The sequence below is a fragment of the Mesocricetus auratus genome, unplaced genomic scaffold, assembly GCF_017639785.1.
Source record: "Mesocricetus auratus isolate SY011 unplaced genomic scaffold, BCM_Maur_2.0 Super-Scaffold_6723, whole genome shotgun sequence".
NCBI lineage: Eukaryota > Metazoa > Chordata > Mammalia > Rodentia > Cricetidae > Mesocricetus > Mesocricetus auratus.
The window spans coordinates 14,272,997-14,296,101 of record NW_024429183.1 but is presented as its reverse complement, the minus strand read 5'-3'; the positions used below and the strand labels follow the sequence as shown (position 1 = coordinate 14,296,101).

Here is a 23,105-nt window from a genome sequence, read left to right as displayed (position 1 = left end):
ACACATCCTCTTGGTGCTCTCACTGATGGATGAAACTGTCTTAGGAACATACCAGGCTCTTTACTGCCATGGACCTCCAGATAGTTCCCACATAAGTGGCTCTAACCCAGGAGGGTGGAAACTGATGCCAGTCTTTCCTTTCAGTTGGTCCATTTGCTGTGACCTGGTCAGAGATAGTCATCAGCGTCCAGACCGCCATCATCCTCTTCCCTATCCATCTGGTCTTTGGACGGCTCTTCCAGTTGATTCACCCACCGGAAACTCTGCCCCCGCTTCCTCCCACCCAGGCTGCCTGCCCCTCAGGTCTTGCTTGTGAGTCCCCTTCTCCTACACAGGTGGTCACGGTAAGCTTCGGAGCTCGTTCTTATATGTGAAGTACCGTCCCCGTTCTGTGTGGTGGGAAAGTCGCGGAGGACTCCTTGGGAGGCTCGCACTGCCCTAGTCCCTTTTTTGTCTTTCCCCTAAGTCCTGTCCACGGTTTGTGCTCAGTCATGCCCCTAGATTTCTTCCATGGTTTTGAACTGCTCCAGGGACTGAGTGTGGGGCAGCGTGTACTCTCCCAGAGCTCTCTTAGTTTTTGATGTTTGAGCAAACTGTCCCTGTCTCATTCTATAGTTTCCCACAGAAATGGTTTTGAAGGCACTGTGGGTGACTCTTCCCTGAAAAAAAATTAGAAAATGAAGGACTGGGTTTCTTTGTGCTAAGCATGCCCTTGCTTACCCTCTATAACTGCACCCAGTGCTGGACTAATGCAAGACAGATTGAAGCCTCTCAACTCGGTTCCATTTCCAGGAATTAAAGGAAACTGTGGGATTCCTGCTCAGGAGAAACACACACCTGCTCTCTGAGCGCGAACAGTCTTGGTGGAGTTCTTGTGACATTAACAAGCTCGTGAAGCTTTTCTCCAGCCTCATTTCTTCTCACTTAGAAGACCAAGGCAGTCACCAACAGACAGAGTCCCGACAGAATGACGGTAAAGTCCAGGGATTTTACAGACTCCTCTAGCATGGCCTCCACCCCATGCATTCCCTAAGTTCTTACTCGTTTTTGCCTTTTGGCACAAGGCAATTTAAGCTTATTTAATTTCCTTAACATTTCAACCTTGAGCTGATAGCTTTGGTCTCTTGACTTCTAGATAATCTGGTGATAAAACTACAGTATCAATTGTAAAAAATATAAAAATATTTCGATTCCGTATTCTATTGACTGAACCTGCCATGTCATCTTTTTCTTCCCTTGAATGAAGAGGTTGCATGATTTATGAATTTTGAGTCCAGTGTGGGCACTTGCTAATCTAGGCTGCATGTTCTGGAGCTCAGGTGGGAAAGCTCAGGAAGGTATTAAATGTGTCTAGGTCAAAGTTCAGGACTGGAGCCGGGCATTGGTGGCGCACGCCTTTAATCCCAGCACTCGGGAGGCAGAGGCAGGCGGATCTCTGTGAGTTCGAGACCAGCCTGAACTACCAAGCGAGTTCCAGGACAGCCTCCAAAGCCACAGAGAAACCCTGTCTCGAAAAACCAAAAAAAAAAAAAAAAAAGTTCAGGACTGTACGATGGTGAGAGGCATCTGCCCCCTCAGGAGAGAGTAGTATGACAGGTGCTGGAGCCTGTCTCCATCAATACTGGGAAATGTTAGCTAGCATTACTGTCCCTGTTCCCTATTTATCAAAATCTCCCATTTGTGAACTGGAAATAAACCCACAGTGGTTTCTGAAAACCACCACCATTTCTGCCGCTACCTGCTCCACGTTCTCCGGAGACTGAAATCACACTTCAGCTCTCTCAGTGCTGCTCTGGTTCAGCAGCCCTGTGACTTCTCAGAAACAGTCAGCCAACTTCAAAACCTCCAAGAACTCCTGGAGACACAGACTCTTCCCAAGGAGAGGCCATGCAGGTAAGTACTCTGGGCTCTCGTCACTACCCGGAAGCCTCCTCCTGGTGTCTAGCCAGAGATGATTCCTTCAACCTCTATTCTTCAGGCACTCAACCAGTTTCCCCGTCCTGAGCCCAGAAGAAGGGAAGAAGCCCGTGTTGTTTATCCTGTTCAAATGGCTGAAATACAGCTGCTGGCTCCTTCTAGGTGTCATTAGCTTGGCTTCAGCTTTTTTTATAACGCTCTATAGCCTGGAGTTGAACAAAGACCAAGCCACCAGCTGGGTTATTTCGATGATGCTATCAGTGCTTCAAGACATCTTCATCAACCAGCCAATAAAGGTACCATTGTAAGAAGCTGGAGAAACTGAGGCCATGTGTGTAAACCCAAGTGTTTTGAAAATTAGTAAATAAATCAACAGTCACAGTGTTACTTGTTAGGGGTCTATGTTAAGTAACAACAGAAAATGAATGGCAGCTAATAGATTAGCATATGCATGGCAGAAAAAGTTGAAGATGGAGACAGTTTTTATTTTTATTTGTTTGTTTATTTATTTATTGTTTTTTTTTCAAAACAGGGTTTCTCTGTGGCTTTAGAGGCTGTTCTACAACTAGCTCTTGTAGACCAGGCAGGTCTCAAATTCACAGCGATCTGCCTGCCTCTGCCTCTCAAGTGCTGGGATTAAAGGCATATGCCACCACCAACTGGCAGGGACAGTTTTTAAAAATCAAACATTGTGCCAGGTGTTGGTGGCACATGATGAGATATCGTGGCAAGTAAAGGCACTTGCTATCTCTCTCCATAAGTCTAGCAACTTAAGTTTGATCCCAGGAACCCACATGAAGTTAGAGGGAGAGAACTAACTCCATGAAGTTGTCCTCTGACTTCCACAAAGCTTGCCTAAGGGTTCAGGTGGCACACACTTTAATCCCATCACTCAAGAGACAAGCAGACTGATCTCTGTTAGTTTTAAGCCCACACTTAATTGCATGAAATTGATCCAGTCCTAAAGAGAAACAGCTCACACGAAGGTGATCTCAGTACTTGAGATTCCCCCATCTTTAATCCCAGCACTAGGAAGGTATGCAAGGAAGAAGCAAAGGATCTCATGAGGCATTTAGTCTCCAGCCACGCTGAGGACAAGACAGCCCTTTCTCTCTGAGGTAGAGGTAAGAGCTAGTGGCTGGCTGTTTTGCTTTTCTGATATTTCAGGCAGTCTTTATTAAACCATAAATAATATATCACCACGTAAAATCACGACAGCATGTGAATACGTTTACAGTTTCTTAGCATGAGAATAACCACACAATGATCTTGTTGGGTCCCTTGTCAGTAAAGGAACCTGAGTTTGATCCCTGGACCCTAGATGGTAAAAGGAGATAAGTGACTCTGAGGAGTTATCCTGATCTCTACAGGGATGCCATGGCTACAGGATAATATAAGTGTGTAAATAAATGGGATGCACTGTCGGTCCCCACCCTCCCCTGTGTGTATGACATCATCGTCCGGGGCCCTACAGAACCTGCTCATGGAGTCCTCTGTCACTCTTGTCTCCAGGTGATCTTCCTCACATTCCTGTTCTCACTGACGGCGAACCAGATGCCATGGCTTAACAAAGACAAAGAACAACATTCCAAGAGAATTGTAGCCCTTTGGGGTAATTCAAATAATCCCAACTACTGCTTAATTTTATGAAGAGCAAACCATGTAGAGACAGTAGAATTCGAGCTGCCTCGGTGATTCCGATTTACTCAGAGGCTACATCACCTGGCTGATCTCTGCCCAGGAGCCCAGTGTCACAAACTCACACGTTCCCCCTGGAAACCAGTGTGTCCCCTCGGTGTTTCCCTGCTCTGCTCCATCTCTCCTCCCTCCTGAGTCCCAGACGGTACTTGAACTACCTGTCATTTCTACCTGAGTGCCTTCAGTTGCCTCGGGCCTAGACGTCTGCCCGGCCCACACATCCACTCTTCTATAGTTTCTCTCAGGAGGAATCATACCCAACACTCTACACATTAGAGTAGTCCTAAGTACTCTTACTCCTCACACTCAGTCACCAAGTCTGAAGGGCTACAGCCTGTAAAAAACTGACTAAAAGCTACGCGCATTGCCTGGAACAACATTGCAAACACAATGTTGAGGCAAAAGTGCAAGATACAAAAATGCTGGCTCAACATTATGCATGCGTTGCTACAGCATATGTGTGTGTCCCCTATAAATGTATCTGTACAAATGGGAATAATCTCTAAAACTCAGGAAAAGGCCACCTCTCTGAGGGAAGGAAGGGGTACCACATGGGAGTATGTGACGGACATGAAGCTAGCAGCCACTTACTTAAACTGAACAGTGGCCATGCTAAAGACTAGGCACTCGAATCCTAGTGAGGTTTTACAAATTAACAATCTCACTTGAAATGCCTTTCCTGTCCTTATTTCATGTCTTATGCATTTGAACTGTTTTCTTTATGTGAAGTGACTTCTTTTTCACAGTTCTTGTCCTTGTCCATCTGAAGATCTAAGACCTGCCCTTAAGACAAATGTTGTGTGGGGTATCATTCAGGGTGAGAGTGCTTGATGGCCCTAAGGGGTGAGTCCCAGCACTCAGAAGAAAAGTCAAATTCCTCTGTGATGCCATCTCCAACTTTCTTTGGAGAAAGTTTGTTTATTTTCCAGTGATTGTATTGCACTTGACTGGTAACTCTTCTTTGATTTCCCTTCTCTCTGTCTCTCCCCTACCTCGGTCTCTAGCCTTCCTTTTTGCTCTGCATCCTTCTGCTGTGTGTAGTCTTTAGACCAGACCATTGTCCCCTCCTGGATTCTTCAGAAATGTCCTGTGTTGGACCTTATCCCTAAATCTGCAATGAGTGATTTCTACTCATGTTAAACTTGAGAACCATGTTCCCAAAGTGCACTCCACTGAGTAGAAGCACAGGTCTCCAAGAATACAACAAATTCATGCTATTGAATCTATTTTTTATGATGAAAAGGCTAGGGATGCGCTCAATAGAGCACTTGTCTGGTGTGCATGGGACACTACACTGTATTCTTGGCACCGAGAGAAAGCCCTTGTCAATGGGTGGTGGTAGCGAATGTCTGTAGTTTTAGGATCTGGGGGGCTGAATCAGAGGAGAGCAACAATGTGAGGCCAGTCTAGGCTATGCCTGACAACAGAGACACTGTCATAAAAGGGGGAGGTGGAGAACATGCTAGGGATGTTTGTTTGGGATAGTACCAAGGTTCACACATGGTAGACAAGCACTCTACAGCTTAGCTACACTCCCATATTTATGATGAATTTCATTTTTCTAGTAACCATTTTGTATCATCTTTTACAAGCTTGGTCCTCAATGGGTTGGAATTTTAAGAAGGAAAACGCAGGCCTTTTTCCCATAGATGGAAAGGAGCTGCTTAGACCCCATTCAATCTGTTCCTCCAACATTCAACAGGAGTTACTCACAGTAGATACTCAACAAGCAACTGACAACCATTAATGAAATATAACACCCATTTGGCCTGTATTTCAATATTTGACAGCGAAGTGTTCTTCATCGGCACCTGGTCTGAGAGATGAGAACAACCCCATCTATACTGCCCCAGTAATGACCAGCTCAGCCAAGCACCCAAAGGGAGCCTGGAAGAAGCAGCTCTTCAAGCTGACCGGTGGCACTCTGGGTAAGAAGGGGTGGTGGCAGCATGCACCTCTGTACGCACTGTCCAGGGAAGAGGCAGGGGGAACAAGAAGGAAAACGGGAGGACAGAAAAGTGTCTTTGAAAATGAAATCCAGCAATTCAGGTGAGGTGATTGATAGAAAGAACCCCAAGCTTCCAGTCCTCAGGTTTCACTGAGGTGGAGGTCAGGGTCTCCACCTGCAAAGGGGAAAACAATACCCAAATTATGTATTCCCTGGACTGGGGGAAAAGATGAAATTGTTTTGGAAAATGGCTCTTCTAAGTGCTGGGTTCAACATATTTAGCACATTATTGGATCCCTGAACCAGAGAATGGAAGACAACAACTCTGTTGTTATTCTTTTTTTTTTTTATGCCTTCCCTTTTGTGAAGCCAGAATATGAAAGAGCACTTACCTCTAAGAATCAAAATACAGTATATTTCTGAGGGATCTCATGTCTCTTGAGTTAAACCTTTGATGACTGGTAGGATGATTCTGGACAAGAATTATATATATTTATAATATGTGTACACATACATATGAATATATTTTGAGTATACAGATGTATGTATATATTACTCTGTGTGTGTGTGTGTGTGTGTATGTGTGTGTGCATACACATTGGGTTGAACTTTTTGAAATTGTCCATTTCAACTACTAGGTTTTTTTGTTTCTTGGTTTTGTTTTGTCTTGTTTTTGCTTGGGTAGTTTTTTGGATTTTTTGAGACAGGGTCTCGATATGTAGCCCTGCTGTCCTGGAACTCACTATGTAGACCAAGCTGACCTCAAACTCTCAGAGATCCATATGCCTCTTCCCTCCCAGTGCTGGGATTAAAGGTGTGGTATGTACCACTATGTACCTCCCAGTGCTGGGATTAAAGGTGTGGTATGTACCACTATGCCCAGCTCCATTTTGACTCGTGACCTGCGAAAGTCTAAAGTGAACGAAAAATGAAAAAGGTTTACATTTCTAAAGTAACTGATCATGATTTTTTTTTTGTCGTAAACCAGTCCAAATCCTCTTTCTGAGCCTGCTGATGGCTATGGTCTACTCTGCAAGGGACTCCAGTCAGTTTCTCCTTCATCAAGCTATCAGGAAGAGGTTTTCTCACCGTTTCTCAGAAATCAAACTTCTGGAGGATTTCTACCCCTGGGCCAACCACACCCTCCTTCCTAACCTGTATGGGGATTACAGAGGTAAGGACAGTTGTGGGGCAGATGGGAGGTGCACTTAGCTCTCCTGAACCCCTGCTACAACCCCCGGAAAACTAGACAAAGGTCAGCTGGCTTCTCAATGTGGCCACACCTCTGTGGACACTTCAAAGTCCCTAGACTCCATCCAAGAAGCTTCCGTTAATGACTTCTGGTGACTCGTGGCATCTGATTTCCCACTGGTGCATGTCATAGAGAGGTCACAGGGATAAGTGCTGATCCACTTACAGCATAAAAAGTGACACTGGGCGGGGCTGGAGAGATAACTCAGTGGTTAAGAGCACTGCTTGCTCTTCCGAAGGTCCTGAGTTCGAATTCCAGCAACCACATGGTGGCTCACAATCATCTATAATGGTTCCCCTTCTGGCATGCAGACATACATGCAAGCAGAATACTGTGTATGTAATAAATAAATAATTTTTAAAACGTGACACAGGGACCCTGGGACTCAGCCACACACTGAGTACAGGAATATGGTCTAATAAGAATGATCTTTCATGGCATGGGCGTTTGGCCATGTGTGCCATTTTCCCCAGCTCTCTGACTGTGCGTATGTAAGTTTTCTGTGTGTCTACCCAGTTTAGTCCCACAAACATGCATTGAATGTCTATAGTCTGCAGGGACCTTTCCTAGGAGGTGATTAAAAAAAAAAAAAAGGTCAGTTCCAGGTGGTCCAGGTGGTGGTGCACGCCTTTAATCCCAGCACTCAGGAGACAGAGGCAGGCAGATCTACCTGGTCTACAGAGTGAGTTCCAGAATATCCAGGGCTATTACACAGAGAAATCCTGTCTTGGATAATAATGGAGTCTGTGTCCTCAAAGACCTTCACCAAAGAGGCCCCGCCAAGCTTCACCCGGCAGGCAGCATGTACAAGTGGCTCCAGTCTTCTTCCCTCACAGACACTGCCTGCTCACTGTCGGTTTGGTTTTGCCAGTTACCCGGTTCTACCATGACATCACTCTGTGCCCTGCTGAGTAAGCCAAACTCTGGGAATCATTTCCATTTGCCTCAGAGTTGGTGATTTCATGGTGAGATTCAGGATGTAGCCTATGTTCCTGAAGGGAGTCCAAAGGATATGTTCATCTTAGCAAGCACTTTCAGTTCCGTGAGCGTGCACTTGGTGTGTGAGCATTCTTGCAGAAGGCAACTCCTACTCATTGTATAATATTTTTTTAAGTACGATTTTTGATGATAACAGTTTTAGGTTCAGGGAACATTCTATTTGTAATGCATAACTCTATGCAGAATAAAATATTGACAAAATGATTAGAAGCCAAATGGCAAAAGTTGAGGCCATAGGAGGGCTAGCCTCCTCTTGCCCTCCTTAGACGCAGTATAGCACCACAGGGTAAAGAAGAGACCGCGAGCCTGACACCAGCGTACACCCTGGGTGGATTTCTCAGCCCTTGCTCTGGTTTCCCCCATTCACTGGGGAGAATCTCAGGCCCTGCCCTATGTGACAAATCCGTATGCTCAGAACAGCGGCTGGCACACAGTGCTGACAGAGTAAGTGCTGACTGTCACCACTGGAGAAATGGAGCTTTACTCTACAGCCGCAGAGCTGATAGCAGCTACCCAGATGGACACACTGAGAAATGCAATAGACAGACCTCAGGATGACGATAACAAGCGTGCCACAGATGGTGTTTATAACCGTGGCACTCGGAAGGTAGAGGCAGGATCCTGAATCTGAGGCCAGCCCAGGATACTATGGGAGACCTTGTTTTAAAAAGAAATTCAGTCTAGTAGGCATAGGGTGAAAAGCAGCTGAAATCAACACTAGCATGTTTTACTTACTAAACTCCTAAAAATCATTGTTTACAAAACTGCTACGGCTAGGTTCATCGGTTCATCTTTTCTGCTCAAGACATTGACCTTTGGGAGAACTGTCATAACTAAACCTGCTTAGAAGAAGTTCAGGTTATGAGATCTTGGGGGGGGGTGCCCAGAGTTGTAGCCAGATTTTTTAAAAGCCAGCTGACCTTTCCCGTTTCTCATGGGCCATGGTAGGGGTGTTTGGAAACTGACTAAGTGTCAGTAAATGGTGGCAACCTATAAATATTGTCATGAATTTGGCTTGTCACTAATTTATCTGGAGGTTTCCCTATGTGAAGCTGCCTCTGCTCTGGTTTATCCACTTACTATACAGAAGTCTATTGTATAGATGCACTGTAACTTCTATAGTCAGCTCCTATTAGTAGGCATTTAGATAATCTCTGATCATTTTAATACTGAGACTGTTACTGTCATTACCTCACACTGTGACAAATTCCTTGGAAAAGATTTGCTAGGTCAGAGTGTATACACATTTTTAACTTATTGTTTATTTCATGATGTGTGTGTGTTGCCTGCATTAATGCATGTGTACTGTGTGTGTGCAGGAGTCTGTGGCGTTCATAAGAGGGTGTTGGATCCCTGGAACTGGAGTTACAGGTGGTTGTGCTGCCACCATGTGGATGCTGGGAATTGAACCTGGGTCCTCTGCAAGGGCAGCAACTACTCTTAAACACTGATCCATTTTTCTAGGGTTTTTTTAATCATTTATCTATTTTTTACCAATAAAAAATTGAGAGTCAGGTATCAGGGTAAGAACCTGAAAGATCAGAGAAGCAGGGGAGCAACCACCAGTGACTTCCTATATCTCCTATTCCTTCCTCCAAGTAAGCCCTGCCTTACTACTTCCTGTCTCCTATCTGTCTACAGTCCTCCAAACCTCTATGGTTAATTTCAGTCAGCTAGTGGCTAGTTAGCCCTCTGACTCCAAGTAAATTTTACTTGTCCAAACACAATCAAAATATCACACAGCAGATTTTTACTTATTTTTATGTGTATATGTATGCCACGTGTGTGCAGAGTTATGCATACCACATACATGCAGCTGTCACTCAACTGGGGTGCTGGGAACCAAATTTGATCTTCTAGAAGAGTAGTAAGTGCCCTTAACTGTTGAGCAGGCCATCTCTCCAATCTCCTATATTTATTTTCAAGACAGAATTTCTCTATGTAACTGCCCTGTCTGTCCTAGAACTCACTCTGTAGACCAAGCTGGCCTCAAGCTCACAGAGAGCCTCCTGTCTCTGATTCCTCAGTACTGGGATTAAAGGCGTGTGCCACCACTGCCCAGTGCCTCCTACATTTTTATCTTTAAAAAGATATTGCCAGGGTTGGAGAGTTGGCTCATTAGTTAAGAGCACTTATTGCTCTTAGAGATGACTCAGGTTCAATTCCCAGCACCCACATGGTAGCTCATACTGTCTATAACCACAGTCCCAGGGAATCTAACACCTTCTTCTGACCTCAGGCATCAAACATGCATGTAGTGCATATCCATACATGCAGGCAAAACACTCAAACAGTAATAAGTCAAAATAAGCATCTCCAGTTGCATGGGGTAGTTCAGAAGTCTGAAATCCCAGCAGTCGAGAAGTAAAGACCAGCCTGGGCTACACAGTGAGACTGTCCCAAAACCACAAACAAAAGAAACAAGGGCTTGGGATGCGGAGTGGTGATAAAATAACCAGCACTGGGAAAAAAGTTTCCCGATTGTGCTTACTGTGTCAATAAGTAATCCTGTTAGCAAGTGTCAGAGTTGCCCACGGCCACCACTGCATAGTGAAAGCATTTCCAAACTACACAAGGAGCTCTGAAACAGAAAAGGCTTTGCAGCAGCCTCATTTAGAAATGTAAGTTAGAACTAAACCAAGGCACCACTTTTCACCTTCATAAAGGCAACCCTTTTTCCATTCTTCATCTTCTCTATATTTTTCAGTCATAAAGCTGTGAGTCCCCCGTTCAAAATCTGCCAAAGAGACATTTAGAATAAGATGCCAGATAGCTCCCGAAGTTTACAGGGCCTGCTCCCGTCCAGCCCTTAGCTACATCTGTTACCTCATCTCCTCCTCCTCTGTCATCTGCTCCACTACAGCCACTGGTGCTCCTGTCACTTTCATTAAATGAATCAACCATGCCATCACCTTGGGATCTTAGAACTTGCTGTCTCCCTGCTGGCATCTACATTATGCTTCAGACTATTGGGGTCTCTCCCATGCCACTCTCTGTCACCTCCCAACCACTGCTTCCTAACACCTGGACACCGTGTGTTGCCTGTCCTTCTTGTTGCTCACCCGTGAGCTCTCGGTGGGTGGGTGGGAACACCCTTTTATCCACTCTTTGTTCCTGGCACCCAGAACAGGGCTAGACTCACGTCAGCACAGCCGGTGAACTGTTGAAGAATGAATGGATGTCCAGTTTCCCATCTTTTGTTAGGTTTGTCTTTGGTGTTGCTGTCTAAATAAGTCATTTTATTTCTGCACTGTTGTAAGTTGCATGGCTAGATGAATACTATTATAACCTTGGTAAATTATCATTTTTAAGATAATAGATTTTTCCATTGATCCTCTTAAATTCTCTAGATAATACATATCATTTACAAACTGTCACACAATTTCATTGGTTCTTATACCCTTCTTTTTGTCTGACTGCATTAGCTCATGTCTCTAAATGTTTTCAAAGTTGCCAAGGAAGTGTACATGGATTGTTAGCAACAAGACAATTTTTTAATTGTTTTTTTTACTTTCTTACTAGGATTTATTACTGATGGAAACTCCTTTCTTCTGGGCAATGTTTTGCTTCGCCAGATTCGCATTCCTAAGGGCATGCTCTTCCCGGCATCTCTCTATGACCAAATGAACGCACATCCCCAACATCAGGAGGACATAGAGAACTACGGGGTTGGCTGGAGCCCCCCTGATACAAACATCACAGAAACGGACAGTATTTGGCATTATCAGAGTCAGGAGTCACTGGGAAGCTATCCCACCCAAGGGGAATTTGCCACTTACTCAGGAGGAGGATATGTTGCGAGACTTGGAAGAAACTCCAGTGCCGCAGCCAGGTGAGTCTGTACCCCAAACAAGAGGCCTGCCACCGGACAGCTTGGAATTTGGACCCAGCTGAGGCATCCCAATAGTTATTGTAATGCTTCTGTACTGTCGGTTACTTATTATACACACTTCCATTTTATGCCTCTATGGAAATAGGCCGTGTACTTTCTGTTACTATTTGGTGTGTATGGGTATTTTACTTGTATGTATGTCTGTTCACCACGTGTACAGTGCTCTCAGAGGTCAGAAGAGGGTGTCAGATACCCTAAGACTGGAATTAAGACTGTTGTGAGCCGCCATGTGGCTGCTGGGAATTGACCCTGGGTCGTCTGGAAAAGCAGGTAGTGCTCTTAACCAGTGAGCCATCACACCACCCCAGCCCCTGGAACCACAACTTCATTATTGTTTTGTCAATTTGATTTAAAAAAGATTGTTTTTTATCTGAAAAGAGATTTTAGTTTCAAATCTAGGGTAGTTGAACTCAGATGACTCTGAGACACACTGTAATCTTCGAACATAAATGGGAACATTACCCTTTGTGAACCATGATTTAAACATCAACCAAAAGTTCAAACGCCCAAACTAAATTGCCAAGGATTTGCAGATAATATAATACATGAATCCTGGGAGTCTCTGTCATTGTGAATGGAAAAGTCTAAATTAAAATAGTTGTTTTCTGAGCAGGCAAGATGGCTCCACAGCTAAGATGTTTGCCACAAAGCCTGGTGACCTGAGAGAACCCTAGGACCCACATGACAGAGAGAACCAACTCCTTCACGTGGTCCTCTGACCTCCAGATATACACGCACACCCAATAAATGTAACAGAATTTTAAAATAAAGCTTGTTCCAAAGTTACAGCAGAAGGAATTGCTCAAAAACAATGCCAATCAAATAATGCCATTTATATTTCTACACATCTTTCAGTTCTAGGTACTGGATAGGTGTCGGTACAGAGTATTTAATGTTTCAAATAGTAGTTGGTGGAGTTTATGAAATTAATCCTGCCTTGCAGATTAAATGCCAAATAGGGTTTCCTCAGTCTCTAACCTTGGTGTGAACAGGACTGTGAACATCTGGTTTCTTAGTTAACCATCCATGTTACCACTGTGAGAGTTTGGGTGTTGCAGGTCGTCATAGGAGCCCTAGACCACATGTGGCTTCTCATGTGGCCTGTGGCAATGCCAGGGTGCTGTCCTCCGTGGCAGCCTTGGATGGAGAAAGTAGCTGGCTCCATTTCCCTATGTCTCCAGAGTTCTGCAGCATCTGGAGCAGAGGCGCTGGCTGGATCATGGCACGAAAGTCCTCTTTGTGGAACTCACGGTCTTCAATGCTAACGTGAATCTGCTCTGTGCAGTGACCCTCATTTTGGAATCCAACAATGTGGGTATGGAGGCCTCCTCTCCTTGCTCTGAAACCCGCCTTTGGATACCATTCATTTGTGTAGATTTAATTAGAATGATTTCTCAGAAGTATGTCGTTGTTTTTAAGTCAAATAGTTCAACTAACAGCCTGTCTACCTCCTACTCCCAAGAGGCTACTTTGTTTTAACCAGTATTCAGGTTTTTATTACTTTTGTTTGCTTGTTTGTTTGTTTTGAAACAGGCTCTCTCTATGTAGCCCTAGCCCTTCTGTAACTCACTATGTACACCAGGCTGCCCCCAAACTCAGAGCTGTCTGTCTCTGCTTCCCAAATGCTGGGATCAAAAGCATGGATCACCATGCTGGGCTTTCCAGTTTTTTAAAGTGTTATTTACCATGTTTTTTTAGTTTTTTGTTTTGTTTTTTTGTTTTGTTTTTTTGGTTTTACGAGACAGGGTTTCTCTGATTGTTTGGAGGCTGTCAGTCCAGCCCAGGATTTTTAGTTTTAAGTGTTGCTTTATCTATGCAGAGAATTTAGCTTTTATACTCACATGTCCCTAACATGTGCACACCTTTCAGGGTGTCCAAATTTTCTTTCTGGTCTTCATTTTTGAGCTTTCACCATTGTCATAGTGGCATCTCACAGATGAGTAGATGCTAATTGATACTTTACGGGGAGTCTGCCTCAATCCATCTCCTTTCCTCCTTTCTGCTCTACCTAGAATTGACTGGGAACTTTTCTCTCCTAGACCAGCAGAACAAGCAGCTTCTACCCTACTCTCTAAATCAGTGGTTCTCTGTAACATGTACTCTTTCCCGCCAGCTGCCTGGGTCCCGGCACTGTCTCTCCCCCAAATAACACACGAGACACTATATTAATTATGAAGCTGTTGGCCGTTTGCTATGGTTTCTTATCAGATAGCTAACTTAATTATTAGCCCATAACTGATAATCTAAGTATTTCCATGTGGTCCTCTCTTAGCTGGAGAAAGGGTCCAGACCTCTTCTCTTGTGTCCTACATGGTGACTAACTATGCCTCCGTTTCCCAGAATCCTCCACCTCTCCTAGTCCCACCTATCTTGCTTCCCTATTGGCCAACAGTGCTTTTTTTTTGTTTGTTTGTTTTTTGTTTTTCGAGACAGGGTTTCTCTGTGGCTTTGAAGGCTGTCCTGGAACTCGCTTGGTAGTCCAGGCTGGTCTCGAACTCACAGAGATCCGCCTGCCTCTGCCTCCTGAGTGCTGGGATTAAAGGCGTGCGCCACCAACGCCCGGCAACAGTGCTTTATTTATCAACCAGTAGGACAAACATATACACAGAAGGACTTCCCACGCTTCAACCCTCATGTTAATACAGCTCGTGTTGTGGTGGCCCCCAATCATAAAATTATTTCATTACTACTTCATAACTACAACTTTGCCACTGTTGATAAATCATAATGTAAATATCTGATATAAAGGCTATCTAATATGTGACCCCAAAGGGTTCATGACCTACAGGTTGAGAAACACTGCTCAAAATGAATTTGAAGGCTTCCTGGGGTTCTTTAAAGGATTTTGTTTAAGGGCCAAAGAAATGGAGGGTGGAGCTTAAATCTTGAGATTTAGCTGTACAAAGTAAGAAAATTTTGTTCCTCAATGTACTTTCTGCCTACTGGGTACATCTCAGTTCCAGTGATTCAGGGCTAGTATTCACAAGACCTTTCTTAAAATTAAGAAAGTTTATAAAAGCATAAATCTTCACATTCTCACTGTCCTTTTAGGTCACCTCTGAAACCTTGCCGTCCCTCTTCGCATTCGTGGGGCTGAGTACTTTCCAGTCCCACCCCTGCGGCCACTCTAAAGAGGAACACCTGTTGTCACAGGTGGTAAGCCAATGGCCTAGCCCTTTAGCTGAGATCAACCATATATATTCTTTCTCTCTGCCGACTTTAGCGAAACTGACATTTCTCCAGCAGCTTGCTGTGATTCCTTTAGTGTTCTGAACAGTTCTGCAGGAGATACTGAGTAGAATGTGGAAACTGAGATGCTTGCCATTGATGCAGCAACAGTCGGGGTTGCTTTATGAGAAGGAGGAAAGCTTAGATTGACGCCAATTGTTCTTTTTATCAGGGACTTTCTTCACCTCTCTACAACTCGACAGTCTAACTTCCTTCCAGTCAGCAGAGAGGAGCTCTGCTCGGATTACCTCACAAGTCAGCTACTACCTGCTCGTCTGTTACTACACCTTCATACAGGTGAAGTGTGTGTTAGATGTGAGAGCCGCCGCCAGGCGAACCCTCTCTGGAGGGATCCTTCATGCCATGGTGCTACAATTACAGTTGTTATTTTGGTCCCTCTTCAAGGCCTGGTTTCAGAGCCTGGCTGATTAGTAGAATAGCTCACTCAATTCTGGCATGTTCAAAGCATGAGTCAGTTCTTAGACACAATATTTGATGTAGTTTCTCTTTTTATTTTTTTTTTTTTTTTATTTTTTTGGTTTTTCGAGACAGGGTTTCTCTGTCGCTTTGGAGGCTGTCCTGGAACTCGCTCTGTAGACCAGGCTGGTCTCGAACTCACAGAGATCCGCCTGCCTCTGCCTCCCGAGTGCTGGGATTAGAGGCGTGCGCCACCACCGCCCGGCCTAGTTTCTCTTTTTAAAAGTGTTAATTGTATGTATGAACGTTTTGCCTGCATGTATGTATATGTACCACATGCCCATGGAATTCAGGTGTTGGCTCCCCTGGAACTGGAGTTACAAATGGTTGCCAATTACCATATGGATACATGGAATTGAACTCAGACCCTCAGCATGAGCAGCCAGTGCTCTCAACCATTGAGCCAACTCTCCAGGCACTTTCTTAAAGTATGCTGGGCAAAAAGTACTAAAAAAAAAGTAGCGATTATTGTGAACAGTATTTTATTGTTAAGCTTGATAAACAATGGAATTTTTAAAGCTTGTAAATTAGTTAGGTACACACAATAGTTTTATAATCTCCAAGAATTATTCTGATAAAAATTTCATTAGTCACTAACTTTCCTGTTAGCAGTACCTGAGTGACTGCAGAGCAGTCCCACATCTGCAGCCCATGTGCTCCAAAGTCCCAGGTGGCCAGACTATATTCTTAGGGGCAGTCCTGGCTAACTGACTGTCTTTGCTCAGGGCTGTCGACTGAAACGGCAGAGGTGGGGGTTCCTCACTAGGAAAAGAAACCTTCTGGATACAAGCATAATCCTCATCAGCTTCAGCATCTTGGGGCTCAACATGCAGCGCCTTTCTCTCCTCCATAAAAGCATGCTGCTATACCGCCACGACCGTGACAGGTAAGGGACCCAAAGCACACAGGACATACCTACCTCATGCCTCAGGCTTCCTGATCACTGTCCTTCCTTCTCTTCCACCTCCCCACCAGATCTTCTGTATTTGAATAATGAAAGTTAGACTACAACTTGGACTTGTGCCCGTGGGAGAAAAAAATGCTTTAGTAAGACATTTGTACTAGCTCTGCTGAGAGGCTCTGCAGTGCTCAGGTGGCCATGGAAGATGTGTTTACATTTCAGAGCAAGGGCCTGGAATTGGTGTTTCTTTGTGTGCATAAAGCCCAAGATGAGACAAATATCATCCTTAAAAAGGATACAACTCAGTATGGCACATCTTTCCAACAAGAAGTGGCTGTTTTAAGGCATTTTTTTCTATTCCCCATATGAGGCTTTTGAGCACATTTAGATCCAGTATGTCCACAGCTAAGGACTTGAGCTCTAAACCCTTTCCAAAGCACTTTATGTTGAACTGTCTACACTGGGATAGTGGGTCGTGCAGCCCAAAAGGTTGGAGCAAAGCTGAGCTCCAAGCTACTGTGTGGCATGCCTAGGCCAGTGATTCCCAACCTTCCTCACGCTGTGACCCTTTAATACAGTTGCTCATGCTGTATTGACCCCCAGCCATAAAATGATTCCCGTTGCTACTTCATAACTGTCATTTGCTGCTGTTATGAATCACAATGTATTTTTGGAGCTAGAGGTTTGCCAAAGGTGCCATGACCCACAGGTTGAGAACTACTGGCTTGGGCCGTAGGCAACAAAGGATCTGTGGTTGCCAACTTGCTTATACTTTACAGGAGTCTCTCCAAGTAAGCTGGTTGCTATGACATGCGATTATGTACTTCACATAACAAAACTGAACTGCAGGAGCAAATCTCTCACCTCTTCTCATTCTCAGTACTGTGACTGCTCACTGGTGTCTCTACTGTCACAGAACACAGGTATGCTAGAAACAGACAAGGATGACAGCACGTCTCCTTAGGCTAACTCTCCGTTTGAGAGACTCAGCACCAACAACAGTGGAGGCTGGTCCTCGTTTCTAGGACCAATATGAAGGAAAGAAATCAGCTAGGAGCTGCCTTGAAAGACTATTCAAAATAACTCAGTCAAGGAGTCATTGTTCACATTGCTTCAGGGGCCAGGCTAGAAAGCAGTTTTCACTGTAGTAGGTGTTTGACCTGGTGGAAGTCAGCCGCTAACCTTCTGCTGAGGCAGTCCTGGCGAGGCTGGTGACATGTGATGGCAGCTCCTGCTTCGTGCTGAGTAATGGCCAGTCTTTTCTTGGCGACAGGTTCATCAGTTTCTGCGAAGCACTGAAAGTAAACTCAGCTGTCACTCACCTCATGGGCTTCCTGGTTTTGCTGGCAACTGTGCAGCTGTGGGAACTGCTGCGACATAATGCCCAGTTGCGGGTCATCAGCAAGACACTGAACAAGGCCTGGGGTGAAGTGGCGGGCTTTATACTGATCATCATGATCCTGCTGAGCAGCTATGCCATGACTGTAAGCCCAAAGTCCAGCATCTTCCCCAAGTGCCGAGCCCTGTCTGTCCGCTTAGAAAAGGCCGCTGCACATGAAACCATCACATGACAGTGGGGTTCAGAGAAAAGTCAGCTAGGAAAGCCGTTAAGTCATGTTTCATATTTAATTTCTTTTTTTAATGATTTTAACTTTTTTAGATTTAATAGATTTATTCCTATTTTATGTGCATTGGTGTTTTCACTGCATGTATGTCTGTGTGAGGGTGTCAGATACCCTGGAGATGGAGTTGTGGACAGTTGTGAGCTGCCAAGTGGGTGCTGGGAATTGAACTCAGGTCTTCTGGAAGAGAAGCCAATGCTCTTAACTTCTGAGCCATCTTTCCAGCCCCTATATTTAATGCCTTAAACCCAGATATTTGTGATGTCTCTAAGATACAAAGTGAGATCAGATGTAATATGGAGATCAGATAAATTTTGTAGTCATAGTGACTTGAATGTCCACAGGAAATCTCCACTGCTTCTGTTGGCCATATCAAGAACCTCAGGGCAGAAATGCTATTATCAGTGACTGGCTTTTTTTTTTCTCTTGTTCAGTTCAACCTGCTGTTTGGATGGAGCATCTCTGACTACCGGAGTTTCTTCAGCTCCACAGTGACTGTTGTTGGCCTCTTGATGGGAATTTCTAACCACAAAGAGGTAAGACAGACAGATAGGCAGGCAGAGTAGAAGCAACCTAATTTCCTTTCAGATTCATGTTTGGCTAAGCAGCTTTAACTAGTGGGATGGGATGGTTGCTTGTTAAGCAACCTCCCACTGCACAGGCTAAGGTGAGAACCTACATCCTTTGCCTTTGTCTCAAAGTAATGTCTGCATAGAACACCACACTACTCACCAGCTGTCCTCTTCCCCCATTCCCTCATTCTACTGTCAAAGGACACTTGGCCAGAACAGCACAAGCTGTTGATGCTCTCAAAAGTGGAAGCAACCAAAGGTAGTGCCAAAAAGAATACAGTTAACACACATTGTGGAATATTACTTTAAGATGTGTTTACATTTGTTTATGCTGTGAAATATTTAATGGTGCAAAGATGGGTTGCATTCTTTTCTGTTGCATTTAACTTTGCAAATGTTAACAGTAACTGTGTAAAACTGTAATTCTGTAAAAGTAACTGTTACTTTGCCTGTCTAAAACACCTGATTGATCTAATAAAGAGTTGAATGGCTGTTAGGCAGGAGAGGGATACGTGGGGATTCCAGGCAGAGAGAATACAAGGAGAAATCTAGGCTTGAAAAAAAAAGAGAGCCAGGAGTGAGAAAAGGAGGCGAGGACGATGCCAGGGGCCAGCCACTCATGGAGTAAGAAGGAAAAGAAGGATATATAAAGGTAAAAAACCCAGAGGCAAAATGTAGAAGAGAAACAGGATCATTTAAGTTATAAAAGCTGGCTAGAAACAAGCCAAACTAAGGGTGGACATTCATAAGTCTCCGTCAAGCTGGGCATTGGTGGCACACGCCTTTAATCCCAGCACTCCGGAGGCAGAGGCAGGCGGATCTCTGTGAGTTTGAGGACAGCCTGGTCTTCAGAGCTAGTTCCAGGACAGCCTCCAAAACAATACAGAGAAACCCTGTCTCAAAAAAAAAAAAAAAAAAAGAGAATAAGTCTCCATTTACTTATTTGGGAGCTACACACACATCTTGGTGAGTTTACTCCTTCCTCACCCACATAAATTCCTGACTTCTTATATTACATAGATGACAATGTACTTCACAAAAAAAATTACATTTGAGTTAGGTATACTGGTTAGAACATTAAGATAATTATTTAAAAGGCATACAGAAAATAATTTTACAGAAAAATATATGAACAAGGTGAAGGGAAAACTTCAAATAGGCATCTTTGGAGGATATGGGTCCTAACATTGAAGGGCTTATGTGATCAGGAAATTAGTGGAACTAGTAATACTTGTACAATTAATCACTCTGATGACCCTTTGTCTTAGTCAGAATTTCTATTGCTGTAATCAAACACCTTGAACAAAAGCAGTTTAGGAGGAAAGGATTTATTTGGCCTACATACCCTCACAGTCCACTGTGGAGACCAAGACCTGAACTCAAGCCCTGCAGGAACCTGAAGGCAGAGGCAGGAGCTGATGCAGAGCCCAAGCTGTTTACCAGCTTGCTCCTTGTGGCTTTGCTCAGCCTGCTTTCTTATGGAACCCAGCCCAGAGTGGTACTACCCACGATGGGCTGGGCCCTCTCACAGCAACTACTAATTAGGAAAACACCAAGCAGACCAATGACTTTGCAATGAACACTTGCAAGTAAAGCTATATGGAGAAAAGGATATGCTGTGTGACTCACTGTATCACACTACAGCTTCTATGACAAGATTTTCTTGTTTTTTCTCTTAAATTTTATTTTTGGGGGATTGCAAGGGCGAAGGCAGATGAAGGAATAGAGAGATGAGTGGTATGGAGATGCATGATGTGAAAGACAAAGAATAAATAAAAAGTCAAAGGGAAAGAAAGAAAAAGAGAGAAAATGTTCTACAGACTTGCCTACAGCATAATCTTTTTTTTTTTTTTTTTCCGAGACAGATAGGTATCTCTGTATTGTTTTGGAGGCTGTCTTGGAACTCGCTCTGTAGACCAGGCTGGCCTCGAACTCACAGAGATCCGCCTGCCTCTGCCTCCCGAGTGCTGGGATTAAAGGCGTGTGCCACCAACGCTTGGCTCCTACAGCATAATCTTATGGATGCATTTTCTCATTTGATGTTCCCTCCTCTCAGATAGCTACAGTGTGTGTCAAGTTGACATAAAACTAGCCAGCATCCCAAGGATGCAACTGCTATTTACTATAGTGCTGTTATGGCAGTAGCTGCATTCACAAGGGAATGAATCATTGGTTAACAGGCCTTAGTAGCAACAATGAACAGGCTAACACCAAAAAAAAAAAAAAAAAAAAAAAAGAACCATACCTTTAAGTATAGAAACCATCCTAGTAAGGCCTGAATTTACAAAGATCTATGCAGAAAAGCAAAAAAGGATTTAACCACCAGTACTCACACCTTACAAGACTATGGTGGGAGGAAACATAGTAAGTCAGTTTCCCTCTTCTTTCCAAAGCCTTGCAACCAGCCAAAAGCCTGTTTTCCTACTTTTTACTGGGGACTCCCATGTCCAGAGAAGCTTCTCAAATGGTAGACAGATTTTAAGATCCCTTCTGGTATGCACTTATTCTTCCCACATGAATGTTACTCCAAGATTTTGTGTTTATAGACATATTTTTTTCAGAACTGCCGAACACTTAGCTGAGATTTGTTACCTGATTTTTCTTGTAGAAGCTGTGGAATCAAATTTTAATATCCTTACTCATGTTCTATCCACTTAAAAGTATTTTCCTTTCAATCTTCTTTGTTTCTTTCCCAGTTTCATCATATTCAAACATGTGCTTAGAAATAAATCCCAGATGTTAGCACAGGTTGTAAACTCCAAGAGGCCTTATTGTCTTCCCAGGTTATTGCTCTATACCCAATCCTCGGCTCCATTCTGGTCCTCACTAGCATCATCCTGATGGGACTTGTGATCATTAATCTTTTTGTTTCTGCCATTCTCATTGTCTTTGGAAAGGAGAGGAAGGCCCTTAAGGTGAGTAACTGGCCCAGCAACTGAACAATTACCTGTCATGATTTCCTGTAACTGGAGAGATTAATGATGCTTTAAGACACTGGTGCTCAGGCCGGCGTTGGTGGTACACGCCTTTAATCCCAGCACTCGGGAGGCAGAGGCAGGCGGATCTCTGTGAGTTCCAGGCCAGGCTGGACCGACAGCCTCCAAAACGATACAGAGAAACCCTGTCTGGTAAAACTCGTAAAAGCAAAAAAAAAAAAAAAAAAAAAAAAAAAAAAGACACTGGTGCTCAACCTTTCATGTTGTGACCACTCCCATCATAAAAATTACTTCACTACTACGTCATAACTATAGTTTTGTTAATTGGTGTGAGTCATAATGTAAATATCTGTGTTTTCCAATGGTCTCAGGCAATCTGTGAAATCATCTGACCCTATGGGGTCTTGACCCACAGGTTGAGAACCACTGATTTTAAGACTACATCTGTAATCCCAACATTTGGAAGTGGCGCTAGGACTCAGAGTTTAAGGCCAATCTGGCTTTTGCAGTTAAGAGTCCATGACATTACTAAGTGACCTGATGCAGAGGGTCAGCACACTCTCTTTAGAGGTCTCAGTCCCTTTCCTAGGAACACAGACAGCCAAGACATAACCAGCTGTCTTCCACCATTCGGTAGACATTCCCAACATCTGACAGTAAACCATTATTAGTGTCTTTACTGTTTACTACACATTTATAGGGTAGTTTGGAGCGTATCTTTGGTACTTTCAGCCACTCTCAGGTCACTTACTTTTCTTTTTGTCTCCAAATACTCAGAAAGAAGCTACACTGACAGATGTATTACTACAAAAGCTCTCAAATTTGTTGGGAATTCGCCAGTACCAGAATCCTTCATCTGAGAAGCAGGCTGACAGCACTGGGTATTGACCTCTGAGTCTTAAAATGAACTATTTTAAATCTCATTATCGCCTAGCATAGCTTATGTTTTACTGTATTATTGACAATACTTTACATTTCATGACAGAAGTATCATACTTAGTGCTAGTGAAGATTCTAAATCTCACTGTCCCCATAATCTTGCTGATGGACTTCAGCAGTGTAATAAGGAGAATCATACCTTCAGTACATAGCACAAACCAGCTACACTGCCAACCAGCAGGTAACAGAATGCTCATCACTCATGCCAAGAGCAAGCTCAACTGCAGCTTACTAAAAATAGAGTAAAGCCAGGCATTGGTTGCACACGCCTTTAATCCTAGCACCAGGGAGACAGATGCAGGCAGATCTCTGTGAGTTTGAGGCCAGCGTAGTCTATAGATTGAGTGCCAAGACAGGCTCCAAAGCAATACAGAGAAACCCTGTCTTGAAAAAAAAAAAAGAAAGAAAGAAAAAAAAAAAAAAAAACCAGAGGAGTATCAGGCAAGCAAATTCATAGATGCTACCTGAACTCAAGTCCAGGGATAAAAATGAGCCCCATCAGCTCCTGATGCCTGCAGTCCTAAGGGAGAGAAAAGTGAAGGCTGGATCTGGCTTGTACACTAATATGGGTCACCTGGGTAAAATATTCTCCATTAAAATCCATTCATTTGAGCCGGGCGTTGGTGGCGCACGCCTTTAATCCCAGCACTCGGGAGGCAGAGACAGGCAGATCACTGTGAGTTCGAGACCAGCCTGGTTTACCGAGTGAGTTCCAGGACAGGCT

The 23,105-nt window shown here is 43.9% G+C and overlaps 1 protein-coding gene across 1 annotated transcript in view; it reads left to right on the top strand.

The window, feature by feature from the left end:
- The window catches only part of Pkd1l3 (polycystin 1 like 3, transient receptor potential channel interacting), a 62,727-nt gene extending 40,361 nt beyond the window's left edge, over positions 1-22,366 (top strand). Inside the window, exons 16-30 of the mRNA XM_040737232.1 lie at positions 145-344; positions 793-973; positions 1,704-1,893; positions 1,979-2,213; positions 3,430-3,529; positions 5,406-5,543; positions 6,552-6,737; positions 11,337-11,646; positions 12,888-13,021; positions 15,107-15,231; positions 16,137-16,297; positions 17,586-17,796; positions 18,369-18,470; positions 21,290-21,421; positions 22,220-22,366. Of these exons, the coding sequence (XP_040593166.1) occupies positions 145-344; positions 793-973; positions 1,704-1,893; positions 1,979-2,213; positions 3,430-3,529; positions 5,406-5,543; positions 6,552-6,737; positions 11,337-11,646; positions 12,888-13,021; positions 15,107-15,231; positions 16,137-16,297; positions 17,586-17,796; positions 18,369-18,470; positions 21,290-21,421; positions 22,220-22,330 (2,516 nt within the window). The 3' untranslated portion in view covers positions 22,331-22,366. The remainder of the gene's footprint in view (positions 1-144; positions 345-792; positions 974-1,703; positions 1,894-1,978; positions 2,214-3,429; positions 3,530-5,405; positions 5,544-6,551; positions 6,738-11,336; positions 11,647-12,887; positions 13,022-15,106; positions 15,232-16,136; positions 16,298-17,585; positions 17,797-18,368; positions 18,471-21,289; positions 21,422-22,219) is intronic.
- Positions 22,367-23,105: the final 739 nt, after the last annotated feature.